The 19,608-nt window shown below is 44.9% G+C and overlaps 1 protein-coding gene across 4 annotated transcripts in view; it reads left to right on the top strand.

Annotated features, from left to right (window-relative positions):
- The window catches only part of LOC149370810 (proton-coupled amino acid transporter 1-like), a 71,949-nt gene that overhangs the window by 38,631 nt on the left and 13,710 nt on the right, over positions 1 to 19,608 (top strand). For all 4 annotated transcript variants that reach the window (XM_089563312.1, XM_089563316.1, XM_089563320.1 and 1 more), the window contains exons 4-9: positions 851 to 939; positions 3,005 to 3,097; positions 5,950 to 6,034; positions 7,209 to 7,481; positions 11,265 to 11,440; positions 15,516 to 15,706. In XM_089563312.1, coding sequence (XP_089419438.1) covers positions 851 to 939; positions 3,005 to 3,097; positions 5,950 to 6,034; positions 7,209 to 7,481; positions 11,265 to 11,440; positions 15,516 to 15,706 — 907 coding nt within the window. The remainder of the gene's footprint in view (positions 1 to 850; positions 940 to 3,004; positions 3,098 to 5,949; positions 6,035 to 7,208; positions 7,482 to 11,264; positions 11,441 to 15,515; positions 15,707 to 19,608) is intronic.

Here is a 19,608-nt window from a genome sequence, read left to right as displayed (position 1 = left end):
TGATTGAAAAGACATGCCAGCTATTCCTTGCAGCATATTCTGTTCAAACACTAACTCTTCGCAAATATTTCTACTATGTGCTGATAACAAATGACGGTAGTTTATGCGTAGGTTGTAAGGGAACTAAGGGAATACCAACCTTCATGCGCCCACAATTATTGGGATGTGATGACAGTTTCATCAATGTAGGTTCTGTGCATGTGGGAGGAACAGTTTGAATCAACACAGCAGGAAAGGACATCGCGGCCTGTGCTTACCAAAATATTCTTCCTCTTGCCATAGCATTATGGCATTCGAAATTTTAGCTTCTGTTTTAAAAAAAAACTCTGTTTATATAAGCAAGAAAGCACATGTTCATTTCCATAACTGTTGATAAGAGAAAGACGGCATGTAGACAGCTGTTGTAAAGGCAGATGTGTAGTTCTTGTTTTTTGGTTTTGTGCAAGATGTGTATTGTGACTGGAATCAAATGCTATTTTTCTTGCATATTGGCCAATTTGTTTTTCTTTGCGTCCACAAAATCAAAATATGTAGAGTATCATCGTTGGCATTGTAATGTATTCTATATGTTCAAGGTAAAGTCACCGGACATGCCTGTCGGATATACATGTGATATTTAATAGTAGGAAGTGAAGTTCACAGAATAACAGTACTGCAAAAATTACCAGGGAAGGACCTACGTTGGTGGAATGAACTTAAGAGATCAGCGGGAATGGTCTTTGGCCTGCCATGGACATAGCTATAGGGTGATGGTGGTGATGTAATCCTTGACATAACCCTGCATGGTTTCACCACTTTCTTTGCGCTTTTTGACCTAATAGTAGTGTTATGAACATCTCCCATGTTTCAGGTGGGCTCTCTTGGTGTGGTGTTTGTGGGCCTGATCTGCATCCACTGCATGCACATGCTGGTCGAGTGCAACCACATACTCTCCAAAAAGTATGTGCTTCTTGGACTTGTACTAGACAATATAACATACAGTCAACACTCTTTACAATGGCTACGGATAAAACAGACATGTGGATATAATAGACAGTATGATTGATATTGTTTGGGCCACATACATTAGAAATGCGGCGTTTTTCATATTAACGGGCTCGTTATAATGGTTCTGTTGGCTGCAGCCATAGAGTTTCTTACTATTACCTAGAGGGAAAGCTGGCAGCCCGTCTATGGGAGTTTGCATGGCGACCCCTCGAGACCACTTCAGCCACCATGGGCGCTCAAAGCATCATGGGGTGGTGAGCTACTTGTTGCGGAACTGCAACTTTTGGACAAAATATAATAGGAAAATAAAGCTGTTTGATAACTACAAACGTCCTAGCATTCAATGTCTGGTCTAATGATTGCAACAAACGAGCAGCAAAGCATTTAAGTGCAAAGTTTGCCCAAAATAAGAGAAGACTCGCTCTCCTATTGGCCAAGTAGTGAACACTATAAAAACTAATATTTCGTAATTAACAGGCGCACTTTTAAAGGTACATTTGTTTTCAAAAAAAATGTTGCTGCTTAAACACTATAAAAGGGTTTTTAATGGCATTTCGAAAAAGTGAAACCTTTTATTGGCGTCGTGTGCTATTGCGGTTTCTTTACTATGGTTTTTGCACACTGCGTTCGTGCCAAAGTCGTCTACGCACACACGAACAGCGTTTTTGGAATGAAACATCTCAGTAGTGCCACTCCATGTTCCCGAAAAACTGCGACTGTGCCGCAACAAGTAGCTCACCGCCCCATGATGCTTTGAGCGTCCATGGTGGCTGAAGTGCTTCACCGCCAGCTTTCCCTCTAGGTAATAGTAAGAAACTCTATCGCTGCAGCACACTAAATTTGGGGTAGAAGTTGGTGCTGCCAAATTTTGTAGCGGACCTCTGTGGCACGTTACAACTCGTTGTCAAGGAAGCCATCACAGCAAAGCCCGCTTCCCTTACGGCTTTGGAAAGCACTAACTGGGCACAGGAACGGGGACACACGTGCACGCACGACGTAGTGCTACAAACAGCTGTTTATTTTATGGAAGAGACATGAGTATAAAAACAGGCCACATCATACCATGCACAATAAGAGGGGCAGTAGCCCTAGAACTGCACCTTCACATGTAAAAACAAAAAAAGAAAAGAAAAATATGAAAAAGACAAAAACTGGGGGGAAAAAATGGAATAAAAATCATGTCAGCCAACTTGTTCAAGTTACAAAAATGATTATAGTCCTTCAGATAGTTAAGTTCGGCTCTCCGTAAAATGACTGAAGGCGCACTGACACATTTGTTATCTGGTGCAATCTCTATGGCAAAACCTTAGATGATTTCTCATTCTTTTCAGCTCCTAGCTCTATACCTGTCTGCCTAGTGCTTTCCAAACCGTAAAGATCAAATACCATCTAGCCCCAGTAGTAACTCCGCTGTCAGCAGTGAAGAGGATAAAGGTAGTGCTTAACAGAGCGAACCCCAGGTTAAACTGAGCTCTCATGACGCCATTCAGCACAAAGAAGCTGTCGAGGGTTAGTACTTGCTACAGCAGCAAGACAACTGCTCTACTGAAGTTCTGTACCTAGTAGAAATGCAGAAAAAGTTTACTGCTCTTTCACTTGAATGATCACTGCAGTCCTTCTCCATTCAAGCCATGTTGCAAGAGACTTGTTTTTTAAAACTGTTTGCACAGTGTCATAAAGCACATCAAGACAATAATGTTATTCCTGGAGAAAGGAGTTCTGCGACTAAGAAGTGCCAAGCAATTGCAGATTGTTTGAAATTTCAGACCGAGGCAGTCCATTGCTTATTTATTTTCAGAATAAGAACTGAAGCTTAGTGAAGATGCGTTGCAAAAAGCTCTTTTATTTTTGTGCACCTTGTTTCACATAGAGTGTACTCCATGTGTAGCAGACATTTTTTTCTGGATCATACAAGTCCATTGTAACAAGCTTTGACTCTAACTGTGTTACTCTTCTTACAGCAGCAGTGCCTTTTGTGCAGAGTTGATCACGTGTTTTTTTTTTCCTCTGTTTCCAGGACCGGACTGAGGACTTTAGATTTTGCTGGTGTAGCACAGTACTCTTTCAAATTTGGACCACACTGCTTGCGACGATATTCTAGTTTTGCTAGGTGAGTGTGTGGAAGTCGTAGCGCGAGATATTAGTCATTGTTGGAACAAGGAAAGCTGATGCTGCTTGTGCAGAAGGTTGATTCTAACTGTATAACTGGAAAATGGTCATCGTATGCTACTGACATTGACGCCTTCGCCTTCATTTTGAAATATTTAACAGTCAAGAATGTCGGTGTGTTGCTTGTTTGAACTCGCAGCTGAGCTGCGGAGGGCTGAGTTGTTTTCAGTATTTCTTTTGTGCAGTAGAGCCCGACAGTGGTGAACTGCTTGAAAATGTGCAGTAATTCTTTGTACATGAGGGTCTTTACTGTAGCCAAACTTGTACCTCGAAAGGTAATGTCCAGCTTGTAATTGTGAAAGAATGGGCTTATTTTGGTTAAGAGCAGGTAGCACACCATAGGAACTTCATTTGACTTTCTGAGAGCCATTATTGCGAAACTTTAAAATTAGGGGTTGGACTTTTTGGTTTGAACCAGTAAAAGTATGCTGAATTCAGTTTTTGGAGTTGGGTTTTAAACATGCACACCATAGTTAGCTGGCGACCAGGCAGGAGTTTGGCTAATTCAGAGCAGAAAATTAACAAAGTGCCAAAGCTAGGGTAGTGGGGTAAGACTGTGGCACTGTTGGATTAGCACAGTTTTGAATGATTGCTTTGCTGCCTTATCTCTCATTGCTCACCGGGAAACTCCACTTCTTCTCTGTCGGCTAATGGAGCACTACTTGTTCACTGTCTTTGCCAGCTGAACTCGCTAAAGCAGTTACTTTGTAAAGTAGGTTTCTTTAGTACATTTAAGATCACAGACATGAAACCATGAATGAGAGTTACTAAAATGTGTCTTGTCATGGCTACTGCGACGGTCTTGTGGAAAAACGGATTTGTGGGTCACTCTTGCAGGGGTTTCAGTATAGTTCTTCTCTGTAAAATTTCTTGCTAAAGCTGACCGACCCCTCATAAATTCGCTCCTGGTCCTTGGGCTGTTCCATCGCTGCTGTTGATATGCTGATCATGGGATGCCCCGCCCTCTCGCTCAACCCAGTACGACAGCCTATAGTAGGATAGGCTGTCGTAAAAAAAAAGCAGCAGTTGCTAACACTGGGCTGCGGTCCACAGCATTTTGTATTACTCCGCTGGCCAATCCCAACAGTAAATGAAATCAGCTTTTTAATGTTTGACTATATCAAACAATCCATATATCGAAATTCTAGAGCCGATAATCTTTTTTCTTGTGATAAGCCTCCTGTTTAGATAACAAGAAATGTTTAACTAGCGGACTACTTTTTCGTCGTGGAGGAATTCTGTGCGCAGAGGCTGAATGTGGGCTGAGCTTCACTGCAGACTTAAGCTGTATGCAACTTATAGCAATACTGGGACAACCCAGTCTTTAGAAAGAAACTTCCACACGTTTTTGTCTGATTGCTCCGTCATTTAACTTCTGTTCCTTTTTTGTGTGTGTTTAATTGCTATACCACTTCTTCCACAAGCACAGATCTAAGTACAACCATTTGAATGTTAATTACTGGTAACTGAACTGCTCGTGCTGACAAAAAGATCAAGGTGAGCAGTAAGAGGGTTTGACCGCACAGGAATACTGCCTTATGTCACTGAAAAAGGCCTGTAATTCACCCATAGACAATAATATTAGCTAAAACTGTGGAAAACTGTGTTCTGCAATAAGCCGCAGAAAAGTCTCGATTTTTCTAAAAATAAAAAAGGCAAAGGCCAACCCCCGTTGCTGTGCCTGCAGTAGAAACATAGTTGAGCACGGCTTTTCCCACAAAACCTATGAACTCAGCAGCAGCAAACATGTGGAAATGGAAGGTGTAAATAAATATCGCCAACAGCATTTGTTCTGCATTCCTTGGTAGTTGCTGTGACAGTTCTGGACATTGCTGTAAGAGGGCAGCGCAATATGTGCGTGCATTTTGTGCTGAAAACCAGTTTGTGACAAAATGATGCAGCTGCAAAGTGGGGTTGGGGGAAGTGAGCAAGCTTTGTCGAGTGTAACACTGAACTTTAAACAAATTTTACCTGACCAAGTTTTAACTTTGCTCACATTATTTCGGCATTTTAAGGAAGCCTGCCTTCTGCAGGAGGAGGGAAGTTGCCATCGTATCACAGAGTTCATCTGTGCTGGCGAAGGTCGCAAAACTCGCCCCTGAGGCTGTTTTCGTAACATTTCTTCTCTACATTAATTCTTTATTCCTTTCAAACAGCAGAGTGCTCCTCCGCTGTTTGTTGCTACTGCTGATAACGTCAAGGCTGATAGCGGCTAGCAAGCATTATTTGTCTCTGACTCTGCTATCAAAAGGAGTGCTGAGTGATGGTGGAAGAAAAAAATAGAAGAAATGTCATGATTCAGGAACAGAATTGCTAAAAATACAGCCACAGGTCAGCATTGTCCGGCTAATTCTGCTTGTTAGTTATGAGCAGCAACATTCAATTTGGTGCTTCAGAATTCTTGGCAATCCTTTCGACATTACTTGAAAAGAGACGTGTGTGTGTAGTTTCCTGGTTTGTAAGATTGAAAACACTTGCAGTAGGTCCGCTGACCTGCAAAGATGGCTCAGACAAGTCCCAGCATACTCTTTACTTAATGTGAGTGGTGTGGCTTTTAGGCCATTGGACTGTGTGGTTCCAGAAGTGCTTTTTACGGTGCTTCTGATTTTCACTGTGACCGATGCCTGATGTCTTGTTTACATCTCGGTACGGACAAGGGGGTTAGTGTACATAGATGAATTCTCTCACCATTAGACTTCTTTTTGACTGTGAGATATTTGCAATGTACTACAACACGACACTTACTAAGTTTGCAGGCTAGGATAACAGTGTTGTTTTTTTTCTCCATTGCAGGTCAGTTGTGAACTGCTTTCTTTTGTTGACTCAGTTTGGCTTTTGTTGTGTCTACTTCGTCTTCGTTGCTACAAGTATGAAGGAGGTGAGTAGTGGTGCTTATAAAAATATGACTACTTTACTATGACTATGACTAAATTACCGCAGCTTCTAGTTTCTCTTCTTTCTTTGCATCTGGCGATCACTTGCTGGGACAAATGCAAGCATAGAGAGCTTATATATATTTCACCTTTCAAGGCTTTGGGTGGTCCTAAGGTCGTGTGTATGCAAGCAAATGAACTATAATCTTTTAATGTGGTCGTGTTTTCATGTTTGGGTAGCAAGCAAGCCAGGCTATAAGTGGCAGTGTGGTTTACTCGTAGGCATTTTGGGGTAAGAATGTTGCCGATTAAAAGGTCCTGGCTTATAACTGACTGACGCTATCAAAAAGCACACAGAATAATTTTTTGGCATGAAAGCATGAAATGCTTTTAGGTTATGTCGTGCTAGGTTTGTAGAGCCAATTTTGTGAAAGGGAAGTGGACATTGAAGTGAAACTGAACACCTTTTTGTCCCCAGATGTGACAGTCTGTAATGTTCTAGCTGGTAGTTGTACATACATATATATGTGCTCACACGCACACACACACACACACACACACACACACACACGCACGCACACACTCTGTATAGTCATGTGTATATATGTATATGTATGTATAGTTATGTCTAGTATGTAATTAGTAGTTGGTGGAATTGAACCTTGTGCATATAACTCTCAAGCCAGAGAGAAACTCGACTGTAATAGCTTTGTTAACATGGGAATGGTGCTGACATTGGATGTAGCTGGATAGAACTTCTCTTTCTTCTTTTTGTGTTGCTACTAATGGTGCTTAGTCACGCACTGAAAATGTGCCCTACATACAGAGTCATCCGCTCGTGGGGTGAACATGCAAGCGCATGGCTGTGCTCTTTGGAGTGCCAGTGTATGTGGCATGGCCATGCATTGAAGCAAAGTGTCAGGTAACGATAAGCACGGCCACCAGGTTCCTCTGTGTGAGTGCCACTTCGCTTCGATGTGGGGCTGTGTTGCACACACTAGCACTCCAAAGAGCGCAGCCACATGTTCGTGCGTTCACACTAGGAATGGATGACCTTGTATGACCTTGTACGACCATGCACGACCTGCTTGGGCCAAGCAGTGGCCTGCAGTATTCTGAAATAAATAAATCTACTGTGGGCGGCAAGATGACGGACTGGCCTGTCCCTGTCCCACGCAGGTCCTCCACGGGGCGGGCATAGAGATGAATGTGTATGTGTGCCTGGCCATCCTGCTGCCCTTCATGGTGCTGTACAACTTCATCCGGAGTCTGCGCATGCTGGCGCTGGCCTCCACCCTGGCCAACCTGCTGCAGACCACCGGCATGGTGCTCATCTTCTACAACCTGCTGCAGGACATGCCCAACATCAGCGAGCGGCCCCTCTTCGTGGGCTGGAGCCGGTTGCCCATCTACTTCGGCACCGTCATCTACGCCTTCGAGGGCATCGGCATCGTGAGTGGCATCATCATCAGCCTGATTACGCCCACTGCAGGGCGAAGGCCTTTCCCATGTCTCTCTCCCAATTAACCCTGTCCTTTGCCTGTTGCGGCCACCGTATCCCCACAAACTTCTTAATCTCATTCGCCCACCTAACTTCCTGCCTCCCCCTGCTACGCTTGCCTTCTCTTGGAATCCACTCCGTTACCCTTAAGGACCAGCAGTTATCTTGCCTTCGCATTACATGCCCTGCCCAAGCAGGCTCTTCCTCTAGATTTCAACTTGGATGTCATTAACCCACACTTGTTCTCTGACCCACTCCGCCCTCTTCCGATCTCTTAACGTTACACCTGTCATTTTTCTTTCCATAGCTCGCTGCATTGCCCGTAACTTAAATTGAACCCTCTTTGTTAGCCTCCACGTTTCTGCCCCATAGGTGCATTCGATCGAAAATAGAATTTAGCATTACGGTGTGGAGTGTTGAGCTAGCGGAAGCACGGTGAAAAGCATGCAGCACAAAGCACTATGCGTGGATCACTTCTCCTGCTTTGTGTTTCGCGTTTTAGAGGGCAGCTCTTTGGCGCCCGTTTCTACATTTCGCGGCATTGCTGACAACCTTGCGAAATACTTGCGCGGACCTCATCTTTGAGAACCAGGCATTGGTGCAGCAAGTCGAGCTTATATCCATCTATTTCTCCTACCACAAAGCTTCCTTCATGACAATCAAGAACTGTTAGTGGAGTGTTTCTTGAAGAAGGAGTATGTGTGTAGAATGACAGGTTGTCCGTAATTGTACATACATGTCTTGTTCGAATTCATTGCCTCAATCTATGGAGAGTATGTGTGTAGAATGACAGGTTGTCCGTAATTGTACATACATGTCTTGTTCGAATTCATTGCCTCAATCTATGGAAAATCTGAAATAGCTGATCAGCTATGCTAAAATTTCACATTAGGAAGTAAAATAATCGTCGGTAATTTTTTTCACGTTACTCTCCTTTTGCAATTCATTTTAACTGCACAGTGACAGTATTACGAAGAATGACCAAGCTGTCCATATGTTTGAGAAAACACAAAAGTACAGACTGCGTACATGTACATATACCGTAAAAACCCGCGTATAATACGAGGTTTTTTCCCCATAATTAGCGTCCTAAATTTCCGCCTCGTACTATTTGTGGATCCGAACAAAAATTTTCGAAGTTGCTCGAAGTTTTGGTTTCGTTTTTGCGGCGTGGCTACGGCTTGGCTTTGCTATTGGCACGTGGCTACGGCTTGGTGAAGTGGATATTGTTTTAGGGAGCACGATGTCACGGTCTCGAAAACAGTACTCGGCTACTTTCAAGCGATTTTAGCTGCGGAGAACATCGGCAACGGTGCGGCCGGGAGGCAGTTTGGTGTCGTCGAAGGAAGCATTCGTGGATGGCCACAACTGAAAGAAGCCCTTTTCGCGTGCAGCGGAACGCGACAAAGCTTTCGCGGCCGCTTGATGGTTATGTAAACAAACCATTCAAGGACGCAGTCAAGCGGTGCTACGCAGAGTGGATGCGCTCAGGTGAGCCTGCAGTGACGCCAACTGGGCGGCTGAAGTGGGCTTAAGAAGTGCGGCATCTCGAACGCCCTCGATGGCACGGAAGATGAGTACATTTGGGATGATTTGTCGGACAAAGAAATTTCCGAAGAAAGCGCTACTGAAGAAGAAAGTAATTGAAGTGAAGTGCGGGATGTGATTTGAATAAATGTCTTCTATGAGCTTGTGTTACTCGTATTATACGCGGGTGAAACTTTTTTTTTCCCATTTCGCGTCTCTAGAACTTAGCCTCGTATTATATTCAGGTTCGTATTATACGCGGGTTTTTACGGTACGTGCCTACACTTTATTTTTCCACAAACCAGAAAGCTCTTCTTGGCTGAAAGATAATTAAAGCTCGATGAAGTCCCAGAGACCATTACCCAGGAGATCATCATGTGCATCTTGGTACATAATGTACCTTGCATAACGTAGACAAGCTAAGAATGAGGAGCAATTGCTGACTATTTATTAACTCTTTTTTAACGCGTGAAAACAGCTCATAACTTCTTTTCTTCTTGTCTCCTTTTCTTCTGCTTCTGCGGCTGTCTTCTTTGGCCGAGCAGTTCTATTTCATTCACAGTCACTTTGACCAACGGACAGGTCACGTGCTAGGTCCCTCTTCTTTCAGTGCGAGACCTCAGCATTCTCACGTGATTTTGTTTGCGGGGTTGAACAAAAGTTGCGTGTCTTGTCAATGAACTATAGCTGCTTGGCTGAAGAAGGAACGGTGAAGGCATGATATAAGGATACATTAGGTAAAGAAGATATGGACTTATTTTGCCGAACGAGCGTTGATAGGCAACATTTGTTTTACGTTTCTTGTCTTGTCTGACGTGCGAGTTGGGCAGTATAGCAAGATAGGGTTATGCATAATTTTGTACCAATTGCTTTAAACTGCTTAGTCGAAATTATATTGCAGGCAGATAGGTCACTTAAAGCCCCCTAAGAAGGAGGTATGCTGTAGGAGATGTGTTGTAAATGCATGGTAAATGATGGCACTGGTGGAGGTGGTCATGTTGATGGCATGGAATACGATCTTCCAGCAGTATCACCTAGCAAAATGAACCAGTGGATGAGCTCTCAAAGGGACCCCGATGATTCAGTTCTTGTTTCCAGTAAAAATTGATTGTCTAGCTTTTTCTAGCTGTGTTGATGTTTTTCTTGTGGCAAACAATGCATTTATTGCTGAGAAAATTGCATTTGAGAATTTTTCTTGCCTCTCGTTTAAAACTCGCGACATATAGTGCACCCGAAAGGACTCCGGGATCACCGTTTTGTAGGGAATGGCAGTTAGCCTAGCCTCTGGGATCCGTGCTTGAAAAACTGGCAATGCACGTAATTTACTTCAGTTTATCCTTAATGGCCCCTTTGAAGCTCCCCAATGGGCATTGAAAGTCCCTTGGACATCCTATGGATGTTCAGGATGTCCACAGGACGTCCAGGACAGGTTCAGTGCCCTTTGGGTCCTGTGTGTGGAAAGCTTAATTTAATGATTCATTACGAAAATTAGCTTATAAAAAACAGAAGCGTGGGGCCAGTTGTCTTTCATGTAACCAGACAGTGCCATCACGTGACTAGCTTTTATCGACTGGAAGCGTCAGCAGCTTCTGTTGCTGTTCCTCCACGTCACACGTCTTGTGTTTTGCATTTCCTGTGTTCCAGGCTGTCAGCCTCGGTGCACTTTGGTTGTAAGCCACCTCTTTTATTGAGGAGTACTGACTTGTTTTGTTGGCAGGAAGAGATAACCACTTGTCAGCTGAGATGAAAACCAATATGATGCTCTACCTACTTCCATTTGATTGGGCAGGCATATTTTTGCGATGTTAATCAGCCTATCAATCAAGTCTGTATTGTATAAGAGTGGTAACGTATTCAGAGATATTATTGAGCAGGAAGTACCAAAGCAAGAGCTGTGGGGACCTGCTGTGTAAAATAATGCAAGAAGGAAGTTAGTCAATATGTGCTAATGAGCAATTAAAAAAAAGTTGATGTTTCGGCAGAAAAAAACAGTGTACTGCAGTAAACATTAGCAAGGAACCGGAGGAAAATACTCAAAGAGCTGACTCAAAATGCAGATAGAAAGTATGTTTTGACATGTCATATTATTAAAACAGAGGCAAAGTTTTGAGCTTTTGATTGAGCTCTTGATTTCGTAATCAACACTATTCTGCAGTGCTGTACAGATTGTCATATGTCAAGCTCAATTAATGTGCACTTCACTTCAGGTTCTGCCCTTGGAAAATGAAATGAAGACACCGCAGGACTTTGGTGGCCTGACTGGCGTGCTCAACACTGGCATGGTCATTGTGGTCTGCCTCTACACGGCCATTGGCTTCTTCGGTTACCTCAAGTACGGCAGTCATGTGTTGGGCAGCATCACCCTCAACTTCCCACCTTCACCGTAAGTATTTGAGACCAAAAAAAAAAAAATAAGGAGAGAATGCTGTTTTTCGAAATTAGTAACAGCACACTTGCGGTGTGTTTCTTTGGGATTAAGCATGTGCGAATAGTGATTTTTTTTTTTTTGGTTTGAAGTGAATTCGAGCCGAATAATAATTTCAAAGCGAATATTTCGAATACTTCTGGCACACAAAAAAAAAGGATGAATGACGCAATAAGCATTTTCAAAATCATGTATTTTTCGAACACACATGGTGATTACATGAAAAAAAAAAAATAGAGAATGCATTGAACATTGTCACACTCATTGAAGCTGTGTCAGCATCCTGCAGAAGTAGCCATCGGAAGTTAGGGAGTTGGCCGACATGTGGAGCTGACGTTTGTGTGCGATGTGAGATGTACCTATGAGATCCCCAAATGCTGGTCTTAATTGCGATTGCGTCGTTGCACAGCAATTGCCTGCCCCGTCGGGACAAGTCAGCTCGTGTGCACAGGCGGCACGTGGGTCGTGCTATGCTAAATTTCTATTGGTGCACGGTGCCATGCCAGTTACAGAGCTTGCGCACTGCGGGTAACATGGCTGCAGACACCTGGCAGGTGCAGATCTGGGCGCCATGCTCAGATAATTAAAAAATCCTGCTTTCCCGTAGTTTCTAATGTAAATTTTAGTGGATAATTAAAGCAGCGAGCAGCTTTCACCAACCTGGCTTATTTGAAGACCATGAATGCTGTGTGAGAATGGCTGAGTTTTGCCGCTTACGGGGGAATGGCCAAGTTTGACTGATAACATAGCATCATGGAAAGAATAGCGGACTCAGGACAACGGACAAGGAAGACCAAACAACACAAGCATTGCGCTGCATATATATGTCGTGCGAGCCTAAGCAGCACGGCACTGAATTCAACTGAATGGTTCACGCACCATCATACAGAAAGCGACGCCACTCTTTAATGAATTTGTGCACTGTACGGTGGCATACCGCCAGCCAGAGCAATCCTGTGCAGCTTGCCAGCATGCTGATACAGAGTTTAGTTTCTGTTTAGTGCTTGCCATGTGCCACATCGAGCTCGTCGATACAGCCCTAGATTATCCAGATATACAGTGAAACCTCATTATAGCGAACAGGTAAAAAATAGTAAAACAGTTCGATATAGCCGAAATTCGCAATAAAAAAATTTCATCAGAAACTCATGCTATAGCGGTGCAGTTTAGTCATTGAACTCTGGCAATTCTGGCGATCCTTACTAGAGAAACTAAGAGACGTTTTCCCAGGTTTTGGCGGTGTTTCGAAGGCGCTCGCGGTTATTCCAAAGTATTCCGAAAGCCGCAAAAAAAAACGAGCTCCAGTTAAGTTGGCTTCTCCGCACAGCACCGCAAGTGCAAGTTAGGCGCCGGCTGCGGTGGCTTCCCCGCATCTCAGCCATGTCGCGCAGAAAGCGGTACGTCAAAGCGAAAGATATCGCCGTTTTCACCACCTCCGCGGCAGCCAACATGAGCACAGGATTGTTGCTGCAAGCTTACAATCACCTTCGCTGCTGCTTCCAGGGTGCTGTTGATGTATACCAGAGGCGTGAATGCGTGCTGACGGCCAGATTGCAACCCTGCACATCGCTATTGGCGAGTGCGAGATAAAAGTCAAACCTTGGCGCACCACCACCAGTCATTTCTGTAGTGTGGCAAAGCCTGCCGCCTGCTATCCGAACGAGCGCAGTTTGGCACTGGCGAGTTCGATATGCCCGTTTCATGGTCAACCGCGTTCAATATACCTGATAATTCATAATATCTGTGTTCATTATATCGAGGTTTGACTGTACCATGTGCATTGTCACCTTGTTGCTCCTTTTCAACTGACAGGGTGCACTTATCGCAAGCTCTTCTGGGCATGCTCGTTGAAGCTAACCTGATCTACACAACCTTGGCTGCCATGTTGTGCACGTTGAGAACGTCGAAGTATAAAAGCGTCAGAAAATGACGAAGAGCTTTGCCAGGAACTGAGTTAAATCAGGGGAGATGTGCGAACATGTTCTGCGGGCATTGAAACTGCCATGCCAGAATTCTGGCTACCAGCAATGATGTAGCGACCATGATAAGTTCTAATGAGCTCCTGCTGTAGGATTAGTTAGCTGTTATGGTTGAGTACAATGGCAGCAACTGTAAGTGCAGCATGGGTGAACAACATTTCGTACTTGCCCTTTTTCTATTTTGAATAATTTGAAACCGCGCTTAGTTCAAACTTTTTATTGATCCGATGGGCTGCGAATTAACACAGATGTACTATGCCTTTCAAAGTACAGTTAAACATGCTTTGTGTGATATAGCCTCTAGTTTTGGCTTATCAGAAGCTTAGCTTAATGAAAGTGTTAAGCATAGGAATGTGTAGGGCGATCATGCACTGCACTTTTACCAAGCTGGTATTGAGACGAGCACAAAGAAGAGGTGTATACAAGGAAGCACATGTTAAGCAGTTTTTCAGATATTTGCTGAGATCACACAGGCATTCGACTGTTCAGCTGTTGCGCGAGTTTAGTCGCTTCCATAACAATTGCTTTTCGTTAAACTGGAAAATATCAGCTTAACGTGCAAAAATAAAGAAAAACTTGCATCGCTCACCATTTCTCTTTTAAAAAACATTTTTCCTTGTTAGTGCTTGGTGAAAGCCGGTTAGTCAAGTTTGCTACATAGAACATGTGATTAATTTTAAGCATGAAATGCTTTTAGCTCCCGTTGTCGGCAGTGTGGTGACGTCACGCCGAGATCGAGAGCCAACATCCGGGCACTGAATCCCACTCATCCGGGCTCTGAAACGAGAACATCTGGGAGAAACGAGACTCTCTAAGCCCTCCTACGGGACCGGCATACAAGCGCCGGTTGCTCTCCAAACGAGTCACAAAAAATAACTGCTGCCAGTGTCTTCTCAATGTTCATCAAGATATCACTCGAGCTGTGAATTTTATAATGCACGGAATTATAATTTCCGATTTCTAATAACGCGTGCGAAAAGCACATAAATGCCACGATACACTTCGTTGTCATACGTGATCAATTAGGGGCTTGGATCGAAGCAAAGCAGCGCAGGTGCACAGGGGGCCCGGGAGGAGCGGGGAGGAGCTTCATGCCATCTGCTACAGTGCTAGCAGAGGACACAAAGCTCCTGCCCCGGGCCCCTGTGCGCCTGCGCGGCTTTGCTTCGATGTGCGAACGCACCGGATCCGCTGGCGCTCCGCGGAGCGCGGCCACGCGGAGCTGTGTTCGCACTTAGAGTGGACCACCCTGTACATTCTTGTCAGGCCTGCGTCTCGTCGTGCCCGCGTACGCTTCTGCATCGTCCTGGATTTCAATGCCGCCACCATCACAGCTGCTTAAGCCAAGCAATGGAGCCTGTGTTAGGCCCGTAAACATTTCATGCTTACTCTACTCTCGGTTACGGGAGAGGCGCAATTTTTTTTTTCACAGGCATGGGCAAAATTTTGTACAACATGTCACAATGCTAGAAAGTTCAACATCAAGACATAATAATGTGTCAGATGAGTAGTCGAAGGGTCAGACAATCACGTATTCTCTTTGCTAGGTGAATGTAATGCTAGAAGTGCAGAAAAAAAAAAAACGATACGAATACTTGTTACAATATCTGTCTACATGAGTATGTCGAAAAATATGCTATCAAGCTGTCTGGAGAAATATTGCTGACTACTTTTGCTAGTGCGCATGGAAAAGCACCCCAGTTGCAATATGAGGAGTGCGAAGTTCATCTGAAATGAAAAAACCACTGCTGGCTGTAGCTTACTCCCAGAAAAACCTGAGCACACATAGTGTATATATAATTTACACAGTTATGTACATAGTACATGGGTACATGGTAATAAGGGTTCAAGAAGTGCACCTAACCTATGCATATGCGGTGCTCTTCCTGTGCTGTGCTCTGTGAATGCCTGTGCTGTGAGATCCTTTACATTTGTTTGCTCATCTTGGTTTTGATTAAAATACAGTGTCTGCATCGACTTGGCTGCCCTGTGGTGGTAGAGTGCCTTTGACGTGCGATCTCTAACCATCCCTTCTTGTGTCCGCATTTTTCCAGTCTGAACGAGGTGATCCGGATCATCTTCGCCATCTCCATCTTCCTGTCCTACGCCCTGCAAATGTACGTGCCTGTGAAGATCATCTGGCCCGCCATAATGAGGCGGTTCTCGCTCGACCAGGGAAAGCACTCGCCACGTGTGGTCATGTTCTTCGAGTTCCTGGTCCGCACCGCCCTGGTAACACTCACCTGTAAGTATGCACACTTGGGTCATTGTTTTCACGGTGATAGGTGTTATAGTGATAGTGTTCACAGTGATAGTAGTGTGCACACACGCTATATGAAATGCATGTTTCCAGGGGTTGAACTTACCAATTTGAAGAGTCACTTTGCCATGCGAGACTTTGCTTCCTTCAGAAATTTCCCACAGCAGGTTGTGTGAAAAAAATTCTTCCAAGTGTTGGCTCTTCACCAAAAGAAGTTTTGCAGGGTTGAGGAGTTCCACCCTAGTGGCCTCCGGTGTGCGTATTTTTTTTTTTTTTTTTTGAAGTCTTGTTTAGCGCAAGGTAGAAAAAGCAGTGAGATAGTTTGCAAGATTTAGGTTGCCACGACAGCGAACCTTTTCTGAAAAACGGACTTTTTTCAAGATTTCTTCTATACCAACATGCATGATGGGTGCTATAGCGCTATCCGCCCGTGAGCACTGCCATCCTCACTCCAAATCATAACTTGAGCCACAGAATCACATATTTCGTCAGTCACCAAATCAGCAGGGGTCAAAAATGGCCATCACATTTGCATAGTGCACGCATGTAACTTGGCTAGTTAAAGGGGCCCCGAAACACAATCTTAGTTAACTGTTTTGCCTGTTGATTGCATAGAGTGAGTTATAATGGTGCTATTAGCGTCGGTAATGCCGCATACAGTCGACGACCGATTTTTCGGACTCTCTAGGGACCGCGAAAACGACCGAAAAATCGGGCAGTCCGGAAAATCAAATTTCACCGAAAAAATCACGAACTTATTACCACTATGCCGGAGAAAGCGGCCAATTGTATTGCACACATTCTAAAGCTCCTCATGACTATATTTCGCCGCGCGAAAATAAACGCGTATAAGGGCCGCACTTTTTTTTTTCCAGATTCGAGGGCCAATTTTCGGGGTACGCGGCCCATACACGCGATATGCGAAAAAAAATTTTTTTTTTAAGTAAAAACACACCAACCAGGGAATGAGCGACATTTATTCTACGTTCAATCGTCACTCGCGAAGTATTTAGACTCCTGAGCTGGTGCTGCGCTCTGGTGCACGCTCATGCCAAAAGAAGCCGCGCAGCATGTCCGCTGTCAACGCGTAGCCGCTGTTCCGAAATTCCATCACAAAGAGGAGCAGCTCTTCCAGTTCAGGAAACTCGCACGGCTTGCCTCGGAAAGCGCGCTTTTTGCAGCTTGTGTTTCTCTTTTGGTTGCACCATCATCGGACGCACTTCTCGGCCACGTCGAATTTCCCGCCCGCCACACGCTTACCGACCGCGTTCGAGAGCTAACTCCCAGCCGTGTAGCTTAAGGTGCTTGCCCATCGCGCTAAAACTGTGAAGCTCGGCAGCAGCACGCGAAAGCCACTATCACGGCGAACGCGCTAACACGCATGCGAACACGCCACGAAAGGCTGGAGCTGGCGATACTGATGCCGATGTGAACAACGGAAAATCGCGACCGAGAAAAATGTTGATAATGATCGCGGCGCCATCCATAGACGGCACTTGGAAGCTCCGGTGCGCGCGCGTGGCCTCCGCGAACGGCGCAGCGCCGGAGCAGATTGCGGCCGCGATAAGATCCGGCGGCGCGCCCGAAGCGCGCTTCGATCGCGGAGGCCACGGCGTGCGCGTAGCCTCCGCGATCGTATTCGCGTTCCGTGTTCGGGACTAAAGACTCGGCACAGATTAGTTCCGTGAACTCAGACTACGGTTCAAGTTCGTGCGGCGGAAGACATTCAAGGACAGTACGAATTCGAAAACACGCGAGCGCAATTTGCCGACTCGCGCAGAATTTCAGCGTCGCAAGAGGCTCCCTTTAAGCTTGAATTTCGTTTTGTTTGATCAAGTTTTCGATATCTCCTGCAGTCTGAATTAATGAGGTTCCACTGTACACATTATATGGCGGCTTGGGTGCTGGCGCGAGTGCGAACGAGGTCCGAAAAATCGAGTGGTCAGTTGCGGTGCGTCCGAAATTTCAAGCGCTCTTACACATTGGCTCTATGGGCCATGTCGCGGTGCCGCGAAAAAGTCCGAATAATCAAGCATGTCCGAAAAATCAGGCGTCCGAATTTTTGGTCGTCGACTGTACATTCCGTTTTTTAATATTTTAATGTCCTCCCAAAAACAACTTCATGGCTCTGATGGTGTCGCCACACAGTGGCGGGTTTTTAGCAGCGGATATGACATCACCTGGCGCAAGCTTGATGAGCGGACAAACAGTAAATATACTGCAAATTGTGTGAATAAATAGAGACACATTTTGTCACCTGTCTGCGTTTTATATTAGATCAACAAAAACAACTTGTTTGTCTTAGATAAGAGCCCTGCAAAGCAAGTAAAATAAAAATACACCACCAGGGGCGCTCTGGCATGGAAACGACGCTGCCAGTCTCACAGAGAGCAGGCAACCATGGAGTACAAACTTCCGCGACGCACTCTGGCAGGCTGTTTTGATTGGTTGCGCCAGGTGCTGTCATTGGGAGAGCGAAATAGGAGTGGGAAGCCCCGCCAAAATCGAGTTGAGGGCAGCGTTTTGTTTGCTTGTATTTTGAAATTTCTTCACTGAATAACTCCCGTTCCTGTGAATCGATTCCTGTAATTCTTTTTAAGTCAGCATCTGTGTGACATAAAGAACCCACCTGAAGTATAGCCGGTATTCCCCCAGGCAGTGTTTCGCAGCCCCTTTAAAGAGTGATGCTTGTTTTTAGCAGCACAGATGGTATCGCAGGCCACTCATTCCATTGTTCTTCCTCTTATGCAGTGTGAGGATACTGGCAGTTTCAGGCAGCCACCGTGCCGTCAGAGTTGAACTCACTCTGCCTGCCTTTCACTTTCTTGCTGCACGTCTCAACGATAGCAAGGAAATGGGAGAACAGTCCTGAAACGAGCTGTAAAAGCTCGTAGAAATGCTCTATCACCGCAGGACTAGCGCCAGAAGCATGCTGTTAATTTCAGAAAACCAAACTTTTAGACTTTGTCGCTCTCGAAAAATTGGTTACAATCATGCATAGCCCCTCAGGAAAGGTGGCAGCTCGTCAGAAAAGCGCGATTAAACGAATGTATACTCCGTTTCATACATAGCAGGCAACGCTGCGGAGGTTGCTGAAGTAGTGCGTCCGGGAAACCATATTACTCTGCCATGTATCATTGTTCTTCTGGAAACTCCGGTCATTGCTTGGACAATACAAAGAGTTGTATAAAACGATGCAGTAGCATTGAAAATCGCGGTCGAAGCTGTGATGCACTCAGTGTTTGGGCTCTCTGGCCAGAATTTTCACGGTGTGTGAGGTACTTTTTGGGCGCAGATTTGGTAAAAGCGATTCGCCCTACCAACCGCATATCATACTGCCACGTGTACTTTTGCTTCTCGAAATCTCGACGAGTCACAAGGCAAAAATGTGGCAAGAGGTAAAACGAAGTCCAGGGGGTGCCGGTCATGGCGCTTAAGATGTGTCGCTACGAAATATGTTTCTGTTCACTTTGGTTGTAGGCGAACTATTTTTTGCTTGCGGGCTTAGACTGCGTGAGCAGGCGCGCTAGCTTTGGTAGCGTTGCCTGCTATGTATGAATCAGAGTATAGACATCTCATTTTGATGGCATGTTTTCTTCTCTACAATCCTGCGGAAGACACTACTATGCATGAATCACCGTGTGGTATTCGCCTACGACCTCTACAGCTCTATAGGCGCACCCCCAGTTCGGTCGCGAAAAATCAGATTTTTTTATTTCCGCACATAATAGGCGCACCCCGAACTTGGCACTGTGATCAGTACAGTTAAACCTGGATATAACGAAGTTGAAGAAAGCTCCCGATTTTTCGTTACATGCAGGTTTTCGTTACATGCAGGTTTCGTGTGAAGGCTCGTACGAATGATGCAGAAACGAAATCAAATAGCC

This window comes from Amblyomma mixtum, chromosome 1 (assembly GCF_055824585.1).
Source record: "Amblyomma mixtum isolate Tamu chromosome 1, ASM5582458v1, whole genome shotgun sequence".
Lineage (NCBI taxonomy): Eukaryota > Metazoa > Arthropoda > Arachnida > Ixodida > Ixodidae > Amblyomma > Amblyomma mixtum.
Note: the sequence above shows the minus strand (reverse complement) of the source record. Positions and strands in the feature narration are given on the sequence as shown.